General features: G+C 41.5%; 1 protein-coding gene across 2 annotated transcripts in view; it reads left to right on the forward strand.

Moving 5' to 3' along the window:
• capn1 (calpain 1) overlaps positions 1-19,733 on the forward strand; it is a 32,037-nt gene that overhangs the window by 4,942 nt on the left and 7,362 nt on the right. For both annotated transcript variants that reach the window (XM_080898417.1, XM_080898416.1), the window contains exons 3-10: positions 4,505-4,574; positions 5,870-5,988; positions 14,637-14,770; positions 16,043-16,211; positions 17,483-17,566; positions 18,152-18,237; positions 18,402-18,476; positions 19,229-19,389. In XM_080898417.1, the coding sequence (XP_080754543.1) occupies positions 4,505-4,574; positions 5,870-5,988; positions 14,637-14,770; positions 16,043-16,211; positions 17,483-17,566; positions 18,152-18,237; positions 18,402-18,476; positions 19,229-19,389 (898 nt within the window). The remainder of the gene's footprint in view (positions 1-4,504; positions 4,575-5,869; positions 5,989-14,636; positions 14,771-16,042; positions 16,212-17,482; positions 17,567-18,151; positions 18,238-18,401; positions 18,477-19,228; positions 19,390-19,733) is intronic.

Consider the following 19,733-nt stretch of genomic DNA (forward strand, 5'->3'; position numbering starts at 1 on the left):
TTTCCAATCACTTCCTTGGACATAGGAACTGTGATAGGATTCCACCTGTGCAACAAGTCCAGACATGAAATTTCCTCACTACTAAATATTCCACAGTCAATTGTTCGTGGTATCATAACAAAGAGCAAGCGTTTGGGAATGACAGTAACTCTGCCAGTGTGCTTAATGCTTTAACATAGCAAGAAGTGTTGGTGATGGCCACTTCCTGTTCCAACATCACTGCACACCAGTGCACAAAGCAATGTCCATAAAGACATGGATGAGTGAGTGTGGTGTGGAAGAACTAGACTGGCCTGCACCTCAACCTGAAAAAAAAAAACACCTTTAGGAAGATCTGAAGATGTTATACCTGCAAAAAGTGGACCATCAACATATTAAACCATATGTATTAAGAATAAGATGTCACTTGAATTCATATAGGTGTGAAGACAGACGAATTAATGCTTTTGGCAACCTAGTGGCGCTGTTTTTCTACAGTGTAGCAGACCACACCCCTGAATTGTATTAGGTCTTATCTGGCTGCACTGCATCACAATGCAAATGTCTGACTCATGCCTACAAATGCCTCACTCAGATATTTGGTGGTTTTTAAAGTAGCAGCTCCTTTGTAAACAATGTGTAATGTCTGAACGAGCCACTAACAGTAGAGTAGGTAATTGTCTGGAGAATTCACAGCAAGCAAGTGGACATCTTGATGTCCTGCACATGACTGCAGCACCATAGCCTGAGCCATAGTATTTTAAATATGTGCACCCATCTGACAAGAGCTATCTGCTGTGGCATGCCCTGTAGTCTAAAACTCGTGTTACTGTGCACACATTTAGTGCACCAGTGCCTAAAAAAACCATGTCCCATGACCACCTGCAGTGGGTGTGTTTAAGCAGAGCTGGCAAGCACTAACATTTGACAGCAGTCCCAATCTAAGCAATTCGCTGTTGTTCTGGCAACAAAGCCTCTGCACCCCACTTCCACCGGGCGCACCTTGATCTTCCAGCCTCTGTCCTCTGCCTCAGCTGCCAAGTTGGCACACCGCAGCTTCTTACGCTCGAATCCTTCCTCAATTGCGTCCTCCCATGGTACCGTCGGCTCAATGATGTAAGCACGTTTTGGAGAGTTAGACCAAAGGACGAGGTCTGGTCGCAGAGTAGTTGTTATGATCTCTGCGGGAAAAATTAGCCTCTGATCCAAGTCCATCTGCATCTGCCAATCCCTGGCAACCTCCAGCGGTCCCAGGTCCGGGGTTGGGGGGCTCGTCCTCGGCTTGTCTCCCTCCCGGACAAATGCTTATGAAAACTGACGCTCCTCTTGGTTCGTGAAAGGTTGAGCGTTGATGGATTTTCTTTTGCACTCAACTTTCTCGGCTAGACACCCGAGGACCTGGTTGTGTCTCCATGTGTATCTGCCCTGAGTAAGGCTAGTCCTACAACCAACCAAGATGTGCTTGAGTGTGGCTGGGACTGTACACAGGGGGCAAGATGGGTCCTTTCCAAACCACAGCTCCAGATTTATTGGGGAAGGTAGCACATCGTATGTCGCTCAGATGATGAAACTTAGTCTATTAGACTCCATTCCCCAGATTTCACTCCATGTGCGTTTCCTCTCCCAGTTCATCCAGCGATCCTGCTTGGTCAGCGCTACCGCTCTAGCATGTCTTACTGTTTCCTCCTGTCGACGCACCTCCTCCACTACCATTTTCCGATGTTCGGTTACAGATGCCTGTTGCCACCGAGGTGTTACTGCTTCAAGTCCAAATCCTCCTCTGCCCTGCTGGACGTGGTGGGTCACGTCCAACAGGGCAGAGAAGGACCTTATTTATTTTATTTACTTTCTGTCATATAGTTGCTGGGTTATAGGCGGATAAGACTGTTTATTATGGGCAAAGTTTAAAATAATAAAGTCATTGTATATCAGAATATGAGCCAAAAGCTCAGACTTCAGACTGCTGTAAATGATTTGTTTCAGACATTTCGTTATTATTATTATTTTCTCTGGACTCTGCATGATGTCAAAGAGAGGGCATATTCCAGATATGGTCATCTCAAACCCTGAAGTTCCAACCACCACCTATAACAGCTCACCTCTAAGGTCTTTTATTACCTGGTACACTTAAGCAAGCTTTCCTCACAGACTTGAGGTCTTATGAGGGGCCTCTTATATCACATCGTCTACCATGTCACGTCTTTTCTTCTCTCATCACCTTTTACTCTGTTATAAATACACCAGTGTGGTCTGTGCAGCTAGAAGCAGCACCAGAGAAGAAAGTGGAATTGTATTTGTGAGCATGCCTTGAACACGGTGTGCTCTCCTTTTTTATTCTATTTGCAGACACTGTGGCAAGTTGCTGTTGTCAGTTCTGCAGTAACAGAGCGAGCTGTGGTCTTAAAAGCTTTGCCTTGTGATAATTTCGGCTTTCTTTTGAGTATGCAGATCGTCACGTTATCATGAGTGTATGTTTTTTGTTTCTTTGTTGCATCTAATGCTTTTCTGAGGTCTCAGCCTTCCAGAAATAGCACTTCATAATGCATGCATCACCTGCACCACAGGATCTGTAATATTTACACTAAGAGGGTCATGATGCCCCCCCCGCCAAAAAAAAAAAGGCTTTGTGTGAGTGTTTAAAAATGCCCAGGATGCCTCAGTGAGTTAGGCCATGTGTTGAATAGTTGGCATGTTTGCTTAGCATGACACAAAATATTTGTTTTTATAGCTTCATGGGGTTTCTCACGCTCACCACACTGAGTACAAAAAGGTTTAGGAAGCAGGAAGTTGTGCAAATCAAATGTGAACAAAAAACACTAGACTGGGAGATTTTTCAGAAAAGAGCTTTGACAACTTTAGGATTTGCTTGCCTAGCTCGCTACAATGACTAAGAGTATTGTGCTTGAAGCTAGCTCCATTAATCCCAAAGAAAACTACCTTCTTACAACTTCTTACTCAATTTATTATTTGGTATTAAACTAATAAAAAAAGACTCTACTTGATCAGTTACTTTATTAGAAGCTGTTTTAACTGTGTCTACTAGCTATAATTAGCTAAAATAGCTTTTGTGTGTATGAACTGCCACCTTGATACCCGCTGCTCCCAGGAAGCAACTTAAAACAGTTCACTCCATCTGTCGATCTAAGAATACATGAATTTTAATAAGGTATAAACAAGCAGATCATCTGTAGAATAGAGCATTTTGTATTTATTATACTAGCAGATGTCTGTGCTACAGTATTGTCTGGCCTGTTTATGATGTTAACCCTAAATTTAAATGAAATGCTGCTTGTGTTGTAGATGCATTTAAAAAAAACAAACAGGTCATTTTTAATTCAATTAAATTCAATTTTATTGAATCACAACAAAAGTTGCCTCAAGGCGCTTCATTCAGCCCTGTGCTAAGTGGTTTCCAGGCTATGTGATAATTTCATAATATGTGATAGAGATAAGAATCTTCAGGAGCCTGAGCTGTACCCGTGTGCCAGGTTTGGTTGCTCAATTCCTGATAGTGTTTGAAGAGTTGGCAGACAAAGAAACAAGCACACAGACAGAAATGTTGCGTGTTCCTCCTGCACTAATCCAGAGTTGTTTCTAAACCTTGACTGAAAGACTACATGTTTTAAAAACTATTTGGAGCCCACGTGTTGAAAAGTAGAAGTTTTGTTTTGTGCGTGCAAGATCTGGTTAATTGTCCCAAGCTTCAGTTTAAAAGTAGCAATCTGACAAGATAGACCAGACAATTGCCCAGCTCGATTCGCACATGACGGATACGAGAGAGCGGCATTGGATTGTCTGCCAGCTAAGAGTACAATGACTGTGTTTCCCAGGGAAGAAATAAATGCATGTATCTGCTGTGTAGTAAAGTTTGTAACAGACAGTAAGTACATAAATAAACTGGGAAGTTTGCTGTGTTCGTTGACTATGTTGGACTGTTGCAGAGCAGGATGTGGGTTGCACAAGAGACATTATACGCAGAGACATAGCACTCAATTCTGAATTGCTGCCCTGCTACACATGAGTTTAGGTTTCCTGCAGCTGCCAAATCCCACTTTAACTCCTGACTTTAAGCACTCCTGTCAGGGGTTTCAAGCTCCTGGTAGCCACGGAGCTTGAAAAAGACACTTAACTTTAGATTATAGAATCAAAGTGGGCAGCTTTGTAGACTTGCTTCATTAGCTCTGTTATTGTTGCTTCAGTTCATGTCTGACACTAATCATCAGTTGGAGATAAGACTGATAAAGATGCAGTGTTAAATGACAGATTACTTGCATAAATCTCTAATGATTAATTTTTAATGTTTCTTCTATCAGGGAATGGGTACCATTGGTATTCTTGCTATCATTGTTTGGGTTTCCAGAGCAGGTTCAATGAGATGAAAATGAGAAAAGAAAGGGAGGAAGACGACATGTTTGCAAAATGTATGTCTGAAGGCAAAGAAGTGCTAATTTGTGTGTTTATGTGTGTGTGTGTGTGTGTGTGTGTGTGTGTGTGTGTGTGTGTGTGTGTGTGCGTGCACCGACAGGAGCTCTGCAAACGGCCCGAGTTCATCGTAGATGGAGCTACTCGCACTGACATCTGTCAGGGTGCTTTGGGTAAGTCCCATTGGGAGTGTTCCCAACTGTTTCAGTGTTACTACTGCATGATTCATCTATTAGACCCGAGGGGTAGAACTGAGATTTAATCTGGCAGAAAGCAAAAGAGAACACTGCCAAAAGAACAAACAAACAGGTAACTGAGTGCATAGATGTTAGTTGCTGTGCTAAATCTAGGGAGATGCTGGATGCAAGTCATGAATAAGTGAAGCTTCCCTCTACTCCGCATACAGCATGAACTTCAGCGAGACACAGAACCTTTCACAGCAAAAATCTGATATAGAGAGTGGGATAATCCAGATATGGTCTTGTGGTAGTTCTTTCGGGGAAAAGAAAAGTTTTAGTTTTTAAAAAATATATATTTTTTATTTTATATAACATTTATAATTTATGCCTTGTCATATCTGTAAGCAAAGGCATCTTCCATTTCTTTCAGTAGATATCTTAGGCACTGCCAAAAGTATCGCAAAAACCTCCAAAATCCTGAACCAGAAAACATAATACATTACTCTGTGGAAAAGGATCAGTGTTCGTGTAAACAAGACTAAGAAATCACTTTTTAAAGGCTTTACAGACTTCAAATCAGAAAACCTTTTTCCCCCCCATAGAGGTCTTTTTGCAGCTGCATGCAAAAACCATGTAGAATGGAGGCTCCACCTACATCTATATTTCCTACTGTCTATGGACACAAAAAAGTTTAGGAACTCCTGCGTGTTACTTGTATGAAAATATAAAACTCAATGACTTTATTTTTATCTTGAGTATAACTTTCAGCAGAGAAGTGTAGCACTGTTGTGTGTCAGTAACACAGCCAAAATAAAACCTAAAGTTTCAATAACATGTCAGTCACAACTCCTCCCATAAAAGACAAGATAACACAACACCGAACGCAACACGGTTTTGACGGTGAAAGGATAATTGTAGGTCTTGTAACAGAGAATATGATGACAGTCAAACTGCTAAATGAACTATGCCAGTCATTGGCTTCCCATCTTCTAGCCAATGCTCTTTGGCAACACAGTATAATAATGGAAGTGGCAACTGTGGCTTGAACCCACTATGGAAGTCCTACTAACAACATGAGTGAGTCATGGCGAGTCTGAGATTCTGTGCTCGCCTCTCCCATTTCCCAGAATGCAAAGCCTGTGCAAACCTTTACTCTTTGTGGGTGAATTCCAGTTTTGTGTGTGGCTAAAAGTTGAAATTATTTGCTAATGTAAACACAGACTCGTGCTTATCATGACAGCTCTCAGTTGATTTATAATGGTAGTAAAACTGTCTTTGCGTTTCTTCAGGGAACTGCTGGTTGCTGGCAGCCATCGCATCGCTGACCCTAAATGACCATCTCCTCCACAGAGTGGTTCCTCACGGACAGGGTTTCCAGCAGGGATATGCTGGCATCTTTCACTTCCAGGTAATGACTACTGACAGCTTCATATCCTTTCCTTTTGTTTTTTCCAAACATATCAAAGGATAGCGCCTGAAAAACACTGCAGACAGCTGTTACACGTGACCAGCTGCAAGCGGTTATCAGGCCAAAAGCAGGTTACTGAGGCCTGAATATGGGTATGGGCTCTCAAACTAAGTGCAAGTGATTCCGAACATGACAATTTATACGCAGGTTGTGATGTCGGCTGCTTATATAACACAGATGAGCTGCTGAGCAATGCTGTTTTTTTCCCCCCCTCAATTCCTCAATGACGACTTTCAAACTGAGGTGGAAAACTGATATTTATCTGAAGATATGGGGAAGCTGTGAAACACCAGAGATTGGACTTTTGAATTCGCTGCATCTCACTGCTTCCTGTTGTGTTATTTTGTTGTAGAAACAGGACATAATGCAACACTTCTTGCTGTGCAACTTTTTTTTTTTTTTTTTACGATTTTTGTGGGCATTTCTGGGCACGAGCTGGTGCACATGTTAGAATCTAATCCACACAAGATCTGGCAAGTATATATACATTGTAGACCCTCACTAATATTCGGTTAAAAGCCCCATAGCAGATCGATTCAGAGCTTGAGATCAGAGCTTTAGGAAGGACATTAAAAAAAAGCTTAATGTTAGTCTGCTCTGTCCATTCCAAAACCAGTTATGATGTGTGTTTGGGATCATTGTCCTGTTGGAATACCCAGCTGAGTCCAAGTTTCAACCATTTAGTAGTTGCTTTGAGGTTAAGTTAAAGAATTTATTATTCCACCCATGTGAAATGTACCAGTACCGCTGGCAGCATAACGGCCCCAGAACATGATGTTACCGCCACCGTGCTTGCCAGTCGGTGCAGAGTTCTTAGGTGTGAAAGCCTCACCTTTACTCGTCCAAACGCATCTCGTCATTGTGGCCAAATAGTTGAATGTTTGTTTTGTCTTACCATAAAACTTTTCACCAGGAGGCATTTGGCTTGTCCATGTGGGGAACTGCTTATGGTTAACCGATCACTTGGATGATACTTTGGGTTCTCTTGCAGACAGGATAATTTTTACCTGTGTCCACTTGTTTGTTGTTCTGAGTATCGGTTAATCCAATGACTGCTGTCAAACCAGTCCTACAACTACCAGTTGTACTCAATCATGATCACTAATGAGAAGTTAAAGCCCTCGGCCTTGTCAAGTTGAGACATTATAGAACCTAAATCCAGTTTATTAAAATATTTAACATCCTAAGACCCGAACTCTTTCATGTCATACATTTTTAATTTCTCCTTGCTATGTGGGATGATTGGGACCCAGTGAATGGAAAAAACAAGAATTACCTGAATTTTTTTTTTTTTTTTTTTTTTTTTTGGGGGGGGGGGGGGGGATTTTTTTAACCTGAGTTTTGCTTCTGAGAAAAATGAGATCCACATATGACGACATTCGCTTTATATTTCAATAGAACAGGGGCAGTATAACATCGTAAGTGGATTTCAGGCCCTTGTAGAGCAAAATTTTGTGTTTTGGTCTAGACAACCTAAAATGTGTTGTGCACATATGTGGACGCCAGGTCTTAGAAGGTTAAGTGAGTATATGTATCTATATGAGCCTTTACGTGGATTAGAGGAAGTCCGCTGTAAACCCAGTCCTTGTTTTTTAACGTCATATGGCTTACTGTTTCCTTGTATTTAATTCTTTGTCTGCGTCTGACAGACAGGGATATTACCTGCAGCTTGCTTACAGCCATAAGGTGTGTTCTGGTTTTGAAATGGAGTCGCAGTAGGAAGAGTATCAGGGCGTTGTCAGTTTCACAGTATTTGCCAAGAAAACTTGAGCAGCACAAGATTCTCTGAAAAATGCCTAACGACTATTCAGCTGTAGGCCCGACGTTCAGGTTCTTCTTCTTTCAACAGTATCCAAAAGCTTAATTTTCTGAGAAGAGATAGAAGGTTAAAAGGCGGCGTTGCTGCTATAAGCCTGTCTTTTTGTTTGTCAGTCCACACTTGAGTCGCCCAAGGTAACTGACCTCACACCCCCTCACCCTGCCAGTGGAGATCTGAGCGTGCTCTCCAAACTGGCAAAAAGCCAGCTTATCAGAAACTGCAAGTTTAAGCACAATCTAATCTTTCAAGACAAAAGTAAAGTTGACAATCCCCCGTCAAATGTGTTGAGTGCACATCGTAGCTCAGTGTAACAAGTTCTGCTTTGCAACATAAATACAAATGTTTTCTTTGGTGTGAGCCTCTTGCAGCCGACTGGGGCTTATCAGCTGAACTTTGCACACAACAAACACTCACAAGCAACGTAGCTGCTGCGCGCGCTGTGGCGGGGACACAGGTGTTGGCCTGACAATGCTACCTTTTATGTTGCGGCCAGTGAGCAGGTGAGCAACACGCACATGCAGCCCAACGCTAGATAGGGAGTCGTATTAAAGCAGTGGTTTATGATTTTTGCACTTTCAATTTGAATGTGGTACGTTTACAGCCGAAGTGAGGGAAGATGTGATTAGAGTGTGCAAATCCACGCTTTATTCTTTTAGAGTGGATTTTTCACCTCTTTTTTTTTTGCTTACTGGCACTTACAGAGATGCTGCTAGTTATTATGGTGTTATTATCTGCATGGTTTTCAATAATAAAGCAGTCTCCAGTGACAGCAGTTCGTCATCACATCAATTCATTTGTAATGTTTTGCCCCAACTGCACTTTGATTTAATGCTAATATAGCCCACTTCAGTGGCATGTATTAGCATTTCATTAAGTATAGCAGTGCTATTGAAGCCTGTCAAGCTGATGTTTGGTTGTTCTGACAAAGCAGAATGAAAAACTCTACAGTGTGTCCTGCTCTAAATGTGAAATAAATGTGTTGAGGTTTTGCAGTTATACGGCTGCTAACGATGTGATGTTGACTTGTTTGTCATTTTGGATGTATGGCTCTGTAGGGTCCAGGCAATAAGGCCTGAGTCAGCAACTGATTTGTAGGTAAAATCGTGTATTCCCAGAGCATTTGGCAAAAGCGCCCTTGATTTGGTTGCTAGCAGATTGCTGTGGGTGCTCATAGTTTGGATAGACGACATTCCCTTGTCGGCAGGCACTTGTCAACTGTTCTCAGAGCTCTGGAAACTCTGAATTTGAATACAAACAGGACAAAAACCCCTTGGTTTTAGGAGCGTGTCCTTTTTGCCTTCAATTTAAAAGTTGAGCCTTTTGAAATGTGTTGGTTGGATTGCTGAGGCAGGCGAAACTTTTATTTTGAAGGTGAACATTAGCTATTGCCTGTTAAGGTAACACTTTTTCAAGTTTTACTACCACTTAGCCAGTAGTTTGCGAGTGAGTGCTGACATGTTGGCGTCCTCCATGCAAACTACAAGCAACCATGGAAATCTGCCAGTGACCAAATCAATCACAAGGTTTTGTTGTAGCTCCTTCTTTGAAACTAATTTCACCTGAAAACAATGTGCAACTTCTTGAAATTAACCAACCCATTGTGGAAAACTAGGGGAAATTATTAGTTTATCCTTGTGCCTGCTGTTTACGTCCCATCCAATATGGCCAATATAACTCTCGAGCAATGTGCAGATCGGAGCCTGCTGTGTCAGCATCAACAGTCAAACCTGCCGCACATTTAATGAAAACTTTTAAGAGTTATTTTAAAGGGTTGAGGTCCAAAGTAATTCACCAATTTTTGTAGTTGTTATAAAGGTGAAAGTTAGCACTAACCTTCACACACAACCCAATAGCTAAGTATGACTGTACCCTGACGTTTCTGGCAGTTGGCTCAGTTAGCGATATAAAGTGCTTAATATACTTTAGTGTTGGCGGGCGCTCTGTCAGGCAACGATCTCGTTGCCAACTAGACTGTGAGCCTGCCAAGTGAAGGGTAAAGAGGCAGAGAGTGAAAGGGGAGGGAATGAGGAAGTGTGACAGAGAGCAGAGCGGACACACTCTCACACGACAGAGTCACATATTACATGCTTGGAGTTGTGAAGTACAACAAATACACTCGCAGTGAAAGTATCCATCCTGGATCCCTGTCAGCTGGACAGCTCAGTCATTAAAGATGCAGCACCGTGTTTGCGCGCACAAATAGCAGAACTTTTATCAATCGACTCTCAGGATTTTATCACTGTGTGAGTAAAGGCCCACTGCTCTGAAATGCCATTGGCAAAAAGGATGACATCTCCCGGCTGCTCCTCTGACTCATTTCATATCAAAGGATCAATAAATGCAGTCGCACAGGCACACACAGAGCTAAGCTAATTTACACTGGATTTTTTTGGGTTTGCTGATTCAGTTACAGTGAGGTCAGCCAAGAATAGAATGAAGAATCGTTTAGCTGATTACTTCCAGAGACTCTGTGTTCGTTTGTGTTTTGTTGACTGCAGTGTGCAGTAAATTTCATGTATAGATGCTGCTCTCTGCTACAGTGAGAGGAGCTAATGCTTCCGTCTGCTCTGAGGGAACATAAATGAATGAATGTGTTGTATGAGTGAGTGAATTATGGCTAAACAGCTTGTTAAATACACACGGCTTCACTATTGTTTTTTGCCTCTTGTGTTATTTTTTTACTATGAGCCTCTTTTGATTGTGTTTGCGTTGCCGCTAGCATATAAGCATGTTCCTACTGCTTCTTTGCTTTTGTGTGCTGCTGAGTCTTTGTAGGATTTCTTTTCTTTGTGTGTGACTTTAAGCCTCAGGATAATTTATCCAGATCTGAGTGAGTCACTGGGGAGAAAAAAAAGAAGATATCATGTGTGTGCTGGTTGTGGGAATCCTAACTGGTTTAAGAAGTGGAGAGAACAAGGAGTCTGCATGAAGAAGAAAGTCAGGGAGACAAAAGGAGAGGAGGAATGAATTATAAACAAGTCGGCGTCCACAAAGGAAAGCAGGGCAGAATCCTTTATGATACTCTTTTTATAGCTCGCTTTTTACACATGGACCTTTTGACAGTTTGTTAAGCGCTTCTCAAATGTGAAGGCAGAGTCGCTGCAAGTCATGACACAGATGTGGGAATGGTTAGATTCCCCCGGTTAGACGAGGTGTTTCTCCCACAGAGCTGTGAGAAAAAGCCTCAACAATGTCAGGTTTAATAAGCAGAATGAAGAAATGTGTGCAGGCCTGTACGTTTACCAGAGGCAGCCCTGTATTTCCTGTATATGTGTGGTTGGTTGGTGTGTGTGTATGCTTTGTGTCGACTTCAGCCGACCATGTTGTGAATCCATCCATTCCTGTTAAATACACACCAAAACACTATATATACACTAACATTGTCTTGTTATGGCAGCAAGTAGCGTGCAGACATCAGTGGCTTGTTTTGGTTATTCACGAGTGCAGATATCGCAATATTGTGAATTTGCCAATGTACTTAATCAGTCCCTTGAGGAAGAAGCTCTTTCAGTCTGGATTTTTTGTGTCTGGTATCTCTTCCCCAAAGCCAAAGTGTCAAAGTTAGCAGCGTAATGTGTGTAGGAGCCCAAAGCTGAGAAAATGTTTGTGGCTCAGTTAATAACTATGTAGTTACACTTCCTGGATGTAAGTTACCCCTTGATGGCAGAACGTTGAGCACAGTCAAAGGAGTGGATGTTACAGATGGGTGTGGCTTTCAGAATTTCAAACACAAAAAAAGTTTTCACCCAGTTTTTACACGCTCAAGTAGATGGATGACCTTTATGTATGTCTTATCTGATCGCTCTTTCATGCGAACAGATTTTATTGTTGCATCACAAGACATGAATTGTGTCCAGGTGGACTTACAGTAAGTCACATGCTGAGGCGTTTTGGTTTATTCCCATCAGCTGTGTTGAATTTGCTCTGAGTGCTCTCAGCTCTCTCTGCTGGAAACTAATGTGAATGACTCCAGGGTTTCATGTATTTTGGTTATGTTTCTATGGAACAACAGACTCAACAGCAGAAATTCTGCCTTGTTTTTACCCTTCTTAAACCTGTCTGGCTTATAACTCGGCCCCTGCGCCACATCATTTTTGTCCTCCACTCTCTTTTTGTGCAGCTTTTCCATCCTGTTCCTGGAAAACACAACAACAATCCAGTGTGACTTTTTAAAATCTTCTGTAAAAAAAACATTTCAGAGAAATTTGCCCTGCCCTGATTTGCATCAGACCGCCTGCTTTGGTTAGAGATCCCGACTCGCAGCTAATTTGTCATGCAAACAGACAATTACAGGACTGGTTTAGGAAAAAGTACCCATAACAAAATGTTCCTATTTTTTCCTGAACTAAGTTGTCCCTATTAAATAAAATGCGGTTAGCACTGTTGCCTCACAGCAAGAAGGTCCTGGGTTTGAATCGGATCATTTAGCCAGTGTCTTTCAGTGTGGAGTTTGGCCCGTGGGAGGAAGCCGGAGCACCTGGAAAGAGCCCACACAGACACATGGAAAGCATGCAAAGACATGCAGTTAGTGGGGTTAAGTTATTTGATAATTATATCAGGTCTGAGTTAGAGTGTGAGTACCTGTCTGTCTCTGTGTTAGCCCTGTACAGAGTGTACCCTGGTCCAGCCGCCCCTCCAACCCTGACATGAATAAGTTGAAGAAAATGACTGAAAGCAAAATTACATAAAATAACTAAAATTAAATAACTGATCCACTCTTTTTTAAAAATCTTTCTTAGATGAATCCCTGCTCCAGATCATTTTTACCCTCAACTCTTTTTGTACAACTTTTCATTGTTTTGTCTTGGTCTCTTCTGCCCCCTGCTGGACAACACAGTCACATCTTATGTGTGAAAAGCAGAACAACAATTCAGGGAAATCGTTTTTTGAATCTGATCCAAAAGCATTTCACAGAAATTCACCCAGCCCTCATTTGTGTCAGGCTGCCTGATTTGGTTAGAGAACATGTGAATGTGAATAACTGATTGCAGGACTGGTTTAGGAAAGCATCTGAACATTTAGGGTGGTGGTGTGACTTGCAGTTAATGTTGCCTTTTATAATCTTAGTATTACAAAGATATTAAACAGGGGAACGGTTGGAAATTAGAAATAACTGTAAAATCTGTGCAGTTCAAGAGTTTCATGCTTTGTGCTGGAACTACACTACATTGTCAAAAGTATTCGCTCACTCGTAACTCACTTCAATGGTCACAGGTGTATAAAGTCAAGCACCTCAGCATGCAGACTGCTTCTACAAACATTGGCACAGGAATGACTCGCTCTCAGGAGCTCAGTGGATTCCAGAGTGGTACCGTGACAGGATGCCACCTGTGCAACAAGTCCAGACATGACACTACTAAATATCCCACAGTGAAATGTTAGTAGGATTATAACAAAGTGTAAGCGACTGGGAGACTGGGAGTGGTTGACTGTGTAAAATCAGAGTGGGGTCAGCGGGTGCTGAGGCACAAAGTGTGCAGACGTCACCAACTTTCTTCAGATCAGTCGCTACAGATCTCCAAACTTCATGTGGCCTTTAAATTAGCTTGAGACGAGAGCACAGAGAGCTTCATAGAGTAGGTTTACATGGCTGAGCAGCTGCGTCAAAGCCTTACATCACAGAGAACAATGCAACGCTTCGGATGCAGTGGTGTAAAGCACGCCACCAGTGGACTGTAGAGCAGTGGACACGTGTTCTCTGTGGAGAATGAAAGAAAGAAGAGAGTGGCAATCTGATGGATGAGTCTGGGAGAACAGCTTGTCTGACTGCTTTGTAGAAAGTTTGTTGTAGCGGGGATTATGGTGTGGGGTTGTTTTGCAAGAGGGCTCAGCCCTTTAGTTCCAGTGAATGGAATACTCTGCGTTGTACTCTCAGTGCTTCAGCATAACAAGACGTTTCGAGATATTTCATGACCCAAAACTTTGAGTGAACTGTTTGGAGATGAGCCCTTCTTTTTCCAGCATGACTGAGCACCAGTGCACAAACCAATGTCCACGAAGACACGGATGACAGAATGACAAATGACAAACCCGACAGAGCACCTCTGGCATAAATTAGAACAGAGACTGTGAGCCAGGCTTTCTCATCCAACATCAGTGTCTGACTTCACCAATGCACTTCTGTAAGAATGAAAACTCCCATAAACTTAAGCTCGGGGAAAGCCTTCCTAAAAGAATCAAAGCTGTTATAGCCGTAAACGGCGGGCCGACATCAAACCCTGTGGGTTACAAATGGGATGTAACTAGAGTTCATATGCATGTGAACAAGTGAATACTCCTGGTGATGCTGTTCAGTGTAAAAGAAATGAATGAAGGATTAAAATGATCCAGTTGAGTTACCAAAGAAGGCTGTCGTATCACCCAGATAGCTGGAGACAATTTTCTTCCTGTGTTGGTAGTGATAAATTGGAAAGACACATCTGATTGGTCAGGTTTGTCTTTTTTGGTAATCCTATCCTAAATCCTATTTCAGTGAAACTGAGTAATTAGAGATTAATTAGTATTAGTTAGACTTCACAAAGGAGATTATAATAGCGCGATCTGGGATTTGAGAGAGCCATTGGGATTCAGAGGCCAACAAGTAGTACACCAATGCTAATTTATGTCTCTAACCAATTCTCATACAAGCATATTAAAAATGCACGTATAAAGGTGATAAAGAGTTTGAAATTATGGTCTTGAATGTTTTAAAATGGGCCCAGGTTCTCCAGAACTTCAGCAGAACGTTAAACCATCTCTGTATCGCTGTTCTCTGCTCTGTTCTCCACAGTTCTGGCAGTTTGGCGAGTGGGTGGACGTCGTGATTGACGATCGGCTGCCGGCGAGAGATGGGAAGCTTCTGTTTGTCCACTCAAAAGATAGAACTGAGTTTTGGAGCGCTCTGATGGAAAAGGCCTACGCCAAGTAAGAGTGGTACAGGGGACGGCACCTGAGGAAAAAAACTTTAACTTTAGCAAACGCCGATCTTTAATATGTATTATTTTGTCCCTGTAGGAAAAGCAGCCTCTTTCATATTCTTCTTATGCTTCAAATAAATAAGAGAATCTGTGCATCCAATGATTAGATATGTTTTATTGAATGCGTCAGATCTCTGTCTGACTTGATTCTACTCAGTCATGAGTTAAGACACCAAACTTGGCATAAAGGTGCAACTTATGGCCCTGAAGTGTCTTTAGCATGTCAAATATTGTTACGTCATCATGTTACCTAGCAACCACCTACCAAGAGGCCCTTATGATGCAGCAAGCGTTGTATCTTACAAATTTTATGACAATACCATGTCATTTATATTCACAAAAAATGGTTAGGATGTCATGATGTTGCATAGCAACCACCTAACAACAGTCTAAAAACACAGACCTAACAATACTGCAGCGTGAGCATGTAAGAAAGATGCAAAAAGATTGTAAAATGTGTTACAAGTAGCTGAATGATAAGTTGTAATCACCTGTAAATTATGGATTGATCCAAATTCTGTGTGTTAACCTATGTTGTCTGCACTTGGACATGTTATGGTTTCACTTTTATCTATTTTTCTTACACTGTCATTGAGCCTTTCTGCTGTTTGCAGCCTGCGTTTACACTCAGTCAATTCTGATGCATTCTCGAAAGAACAAATGTTCCCTCGTATTTCCTTTAGTTTGTTTGTTTATGCTAACCTTACAGTGATGCACACATGACATGAAGTTGTGTCTGCTCAGGTTTTAGTTCAAAACAAAATCTGATCACAATTGAGGTCAGTTTTCATTAATTGTCCCCGGCACTTCAGAAATGAGTGTTTCTGGTGCCAAAAAACTTGTGGCCGGCATGATTGAGAAATACTTGAAGCTCTTAAAGAGGGCCTGAAGAAACACAGCTGCTTGAGTGGACAGCTGTGGCCCCGGTTGTAAATTTTGGCTGGCTGTGTAGGAGAAACTCATCATTGTTCCTATAAGTTTACGGCTTCCGAGTTAAGAGAGCTTCCTGGATGAGTGTGACGTAAAAGTAAGATTACACATGTTCCTGTGCAGCCATATATGGTATTTTAGCACATTGTTAAGCAGTGACACTTTAAAATATAGAAATAAGTTTCTGCATATATTAGGGTTTAATCCTCAACTCTAATATTAAACTATGCAGTATATTTATTTATTTTGTAGCGGGACTCCATTTAATTTCTATTTCTCTGTGACGCAGGTTGAATGGCTGTTATGAGGCTCTGTCAGGCGGCAGCACATGTGAGGGTTTTGTAGACTTTACTGGAGGTGTGACGGAGATGTATGATCTGAACAAAGCCCCCTCGGACCTCTTCAGCATCATCCGCAGAGCTGTTGAAAGAGGATCACTTCTCGGCTGCTCGATTGACGTCAGTACTGCAACATTCATTATTGTTACTTTTATTTTACCAGGAACTCCCACTGGGATCAAACTCTTTTACTCTTTTCAACACCAAATACAAAATGCACAACATAATACAAAGTATAAATGATGACGCTAAACAATAAAACATAAAGTTGCTTATGAAAAGAAACATCCACAAGTCTCCTTCACTGCGTTCCTTAGTATCCTTTTAAATTCACTGGTAGATGAAGGCATGTTTTTATATTATATTCATGTAAATTATTCCAAGTCCAAGGTTCATAGTAAGAAAATGCTTTTTTTTTTTTTTTTTTTTTACTTTAACAACAATCCTTACATAAATTTACTGTCACACATTCCAGTTTCCTCCAGTGTACAATTCATTTTATAATATGAGAGATTTTGCTATATCTCTTACAGTTCAGAGACCAGCAGCTAAAAGTCAGAAAAGTCTTCTCCTCAGTATCACCACTGGGGCTCAGGAGGGTCCTGTAAACAAAGCCCGTGTATGGAAAACCAGGAGGGCGCAGTGAGGACAGGGAAAGGTCTGGAGCTGGCAGGAAGTCAGTGCAACTGTCAAGGACACTTTAGCAAAGCTTGTGTTTGCAGACAGGGAGGACTGAACTTCTGTAATCAGTTCAGGCCTCCCTGTTTAGGCCTCCCTGTTTCACTTGGGTCCAAAGAGCAAAATTAAAAAGGAAATGCGTTTTCTCTTCCAGAGATGATGAAATTGTAAATGATTGACACGAACAGGAACGAATAAACAGAGTCTGTTTGTGCTTCTGTGCTTAGGTTTAAATGACACAGGAAAAATCTTCTATATTTACCCTGTAGATTTATTCTTTGAGATTTTTGCTTTTAATGAATGTGCCATGCTGTGAGAGTGACTGCTAATTATATCGTTTGATTTCACCGACCTGCAAAAGTACGCGCGTACATCTCCTGTCTTTGTTACCGTCATTCTGATTGTCTTCATCCATGGTAAAGAGTCACCTTTTTACAAAGCTGTGATTGCAGCCATTCCTCATATGAACGATCATGAAACTGACCTCGCAGCCCCACAGTTGTTAGTCAGTGGTGCCAGTTTGGGTCATTATGCAAATGTACCGTTTAAGGTCGGGGAAACCTGCAGTCAGCTGAAACTAAAGAAGCCACACGGATGAGTGAAAACGCCACGTCCAGATGAGCAGAGTCAACTTTCACTTGTGTGAATTATAGACGTCACAAACCCCTGGTTAACTCTGTTTAACTCTTTTTGTTGTGTTGCCTCATTCTCAGATCACCAGTGCAAATGATATGGAGGCCGTCACCTTCAAAAAGCTGGTGAAGGGACATGCCTACTCCCTGACTGGTGTGGAAGAGGTGAGGTCTACAAAAATTATTTAACACAACATAAAACTCCTTTCAGATTTTCAGTATTTTGAAACTGGGTATTGATCAGGTTTGGTATCGATACTAGTGATATTCAGACTGCTCAGCTCTGCTGTTTACTGCATCGTAGAGATGTATATACATCTATGCACATCACACAAACAACTATAACTAAAGAAAGCAGGCTTAGGCAGTGTGTGTTTATTTTCTGTATTTAATGCATCTGTTTGACATTTGTTTAACCAACGAGAGGCAGCGCATTTATTTTGCACGGGTAAAACAGATTCCTCATGTTTGCTTTCCCTTTACCCTTCACCCATACGTACAGCATATTATAAAGAAATGTAAATGAAATTGTGTTGAATTTGTTCTCTTTGGCTTTTGTTTTGGGCACAGCACAAGCGTCCTTTGCAGTACGGAAAAACATTGGAGTTACACCGTTAATACAAAATCAGACATTGCACTTGACTTCTGTCATGTTACCCAAGTCACACAAATGTGCGCAGGATACTAAAAAGAAGAACAAGTGAAGCAGATGGAAAACATGAATGTGTGTGTGTGTTTCTTTGCATGTAGGTGTCGTACAGAGGAAACATGACAAAGCTGGTTCGCATCAGGAACCCCTGGGGAGAAGTGGAATGGACCGGAGCCTGGAGTGATGAGTATGATTTCTTTATTTTGTTCTATGCAATTAAGAATCACCAAGTTTTCCTTTGAGCCTGGATGGCACTGAAAGGAATTTTCCAGCTGTTTTACTGGGTCCAGGACTTCAGTTTAATCATTTTTTATTTATTTATTTATTTATTTATTTATTTTAAACTTTCAGCGCCAGAGAGTGGGACTCTATTGATCCGTCTGCCAGAAGTCGTCTCCAAAACCGCAGCGAGGATGGTGAATTCTGGTGAGTGTACGCGAGTGTTTTGCGCGTGAAACATTTGAGACTTGTCACTGGAGTGGCGGGTCTAATGTGGATTGTCTGTCCATCCAGAAGTAAAGTGCTGGGCAAAAGTCTCAAACCAGTCCTCATGTCTTCAAATTTTGCCAGGAAAATGGGAAATGGGTTGACTGATTTATTGAAATATGTGCTAACATGCTTGGAAATACTTACAATGGGGGAAAAAAACATCTCAAATTTTCCCCCAAATCCTTCAGGATATACTACGCAGCTAAAACATGGCAAGTCTTCAGCTCATAAGGTGCAAAAATATAATTTTGTGCTGTCAGACAGTGATATACTTGAGATGTTTTATAGATTCATTAAAGAAATGGGAACAATTTGGGTTTTTTTGTGACAGTCTCTTATGTCTAGACATAACACTGAGTCATCCCTTACACGCCTTTTTAATGCTTAAATGATTTCGAGGTCAGTGTTAAGTGTCTTAATATTCCTCTGAAAAATAATCCAGTACAAGGGCTGAACTGAGAATGAAGAAGCCCATTGAAACACCTGCAGAGAGCCAGGAGAGCTAATGCTCACTTTAATGATGACAAAGTCTTCCTCTTTGGAAGCAAACTATAAAGAAATGAGGGGTGACTCAAGACTTTTGCACAGTACTGAAGTTGTTTGAATTGTCTGTTTTTCTTCAGCACTGAAACGAGGTTCCATCTTTGGACTTAATGATTGAAAACTAACGATAAAATCGAATCTTCCAGGATGTCATATACTGATTTTCTGCGTGAGTTCTCTCGTCTGGAGATCTGCAACCTGACGGCGGACGCCCTGCAGAACAGCCAGATGAAGAAATGGAGCTCCTCACTTTTTCAGGGGGAGTGGAGGAGAGGCAGCACAGCCGGAGGCTGCAGGAACTACCCAGGTAAGATTAGTGGTGCAAGTGAGAAGAAGGGGAAATCGCAGGGTAGGACATGGACAGTTGTTGCATCTCACCAGACCCGTGTCTCGTGGTGTTTTAATTCTGCTTAATACAATTTTTACTTCAGGAATTTTTGTAATCAAAAAAGGCAAGTTGGAAGATTGAGTGAGGAAGGGATTGGGTTAACTTCCTGAAGGAATGTGAACCAGTGACTTCTATTTAAGCAATGAAACAATGTATTGTCTTTTAAAAGGTTTTGGAGATTCTCTACCAGGACATGCAGAAAATGGGACTGTTTTCAGGATTTACTGCAGTATAAATAGGTGTTAAGGGTTATGTGGTTATTG

Source organism: Rhamphochromis sp. 'chilingali', assembly GCF_963969265.1.
Source record: "Rhamphochromis sp. 'chilingali' genome assembly, chromosome: 1".
NCBI classification, from domain to species: domain Eukaryota; kingdom Metazoa; phylum Chordata; class Actinopteri; order Cichliformes; family Cichlidae; genus Rhamphochromis; species Rhamphochromis sp. 'chilingali'.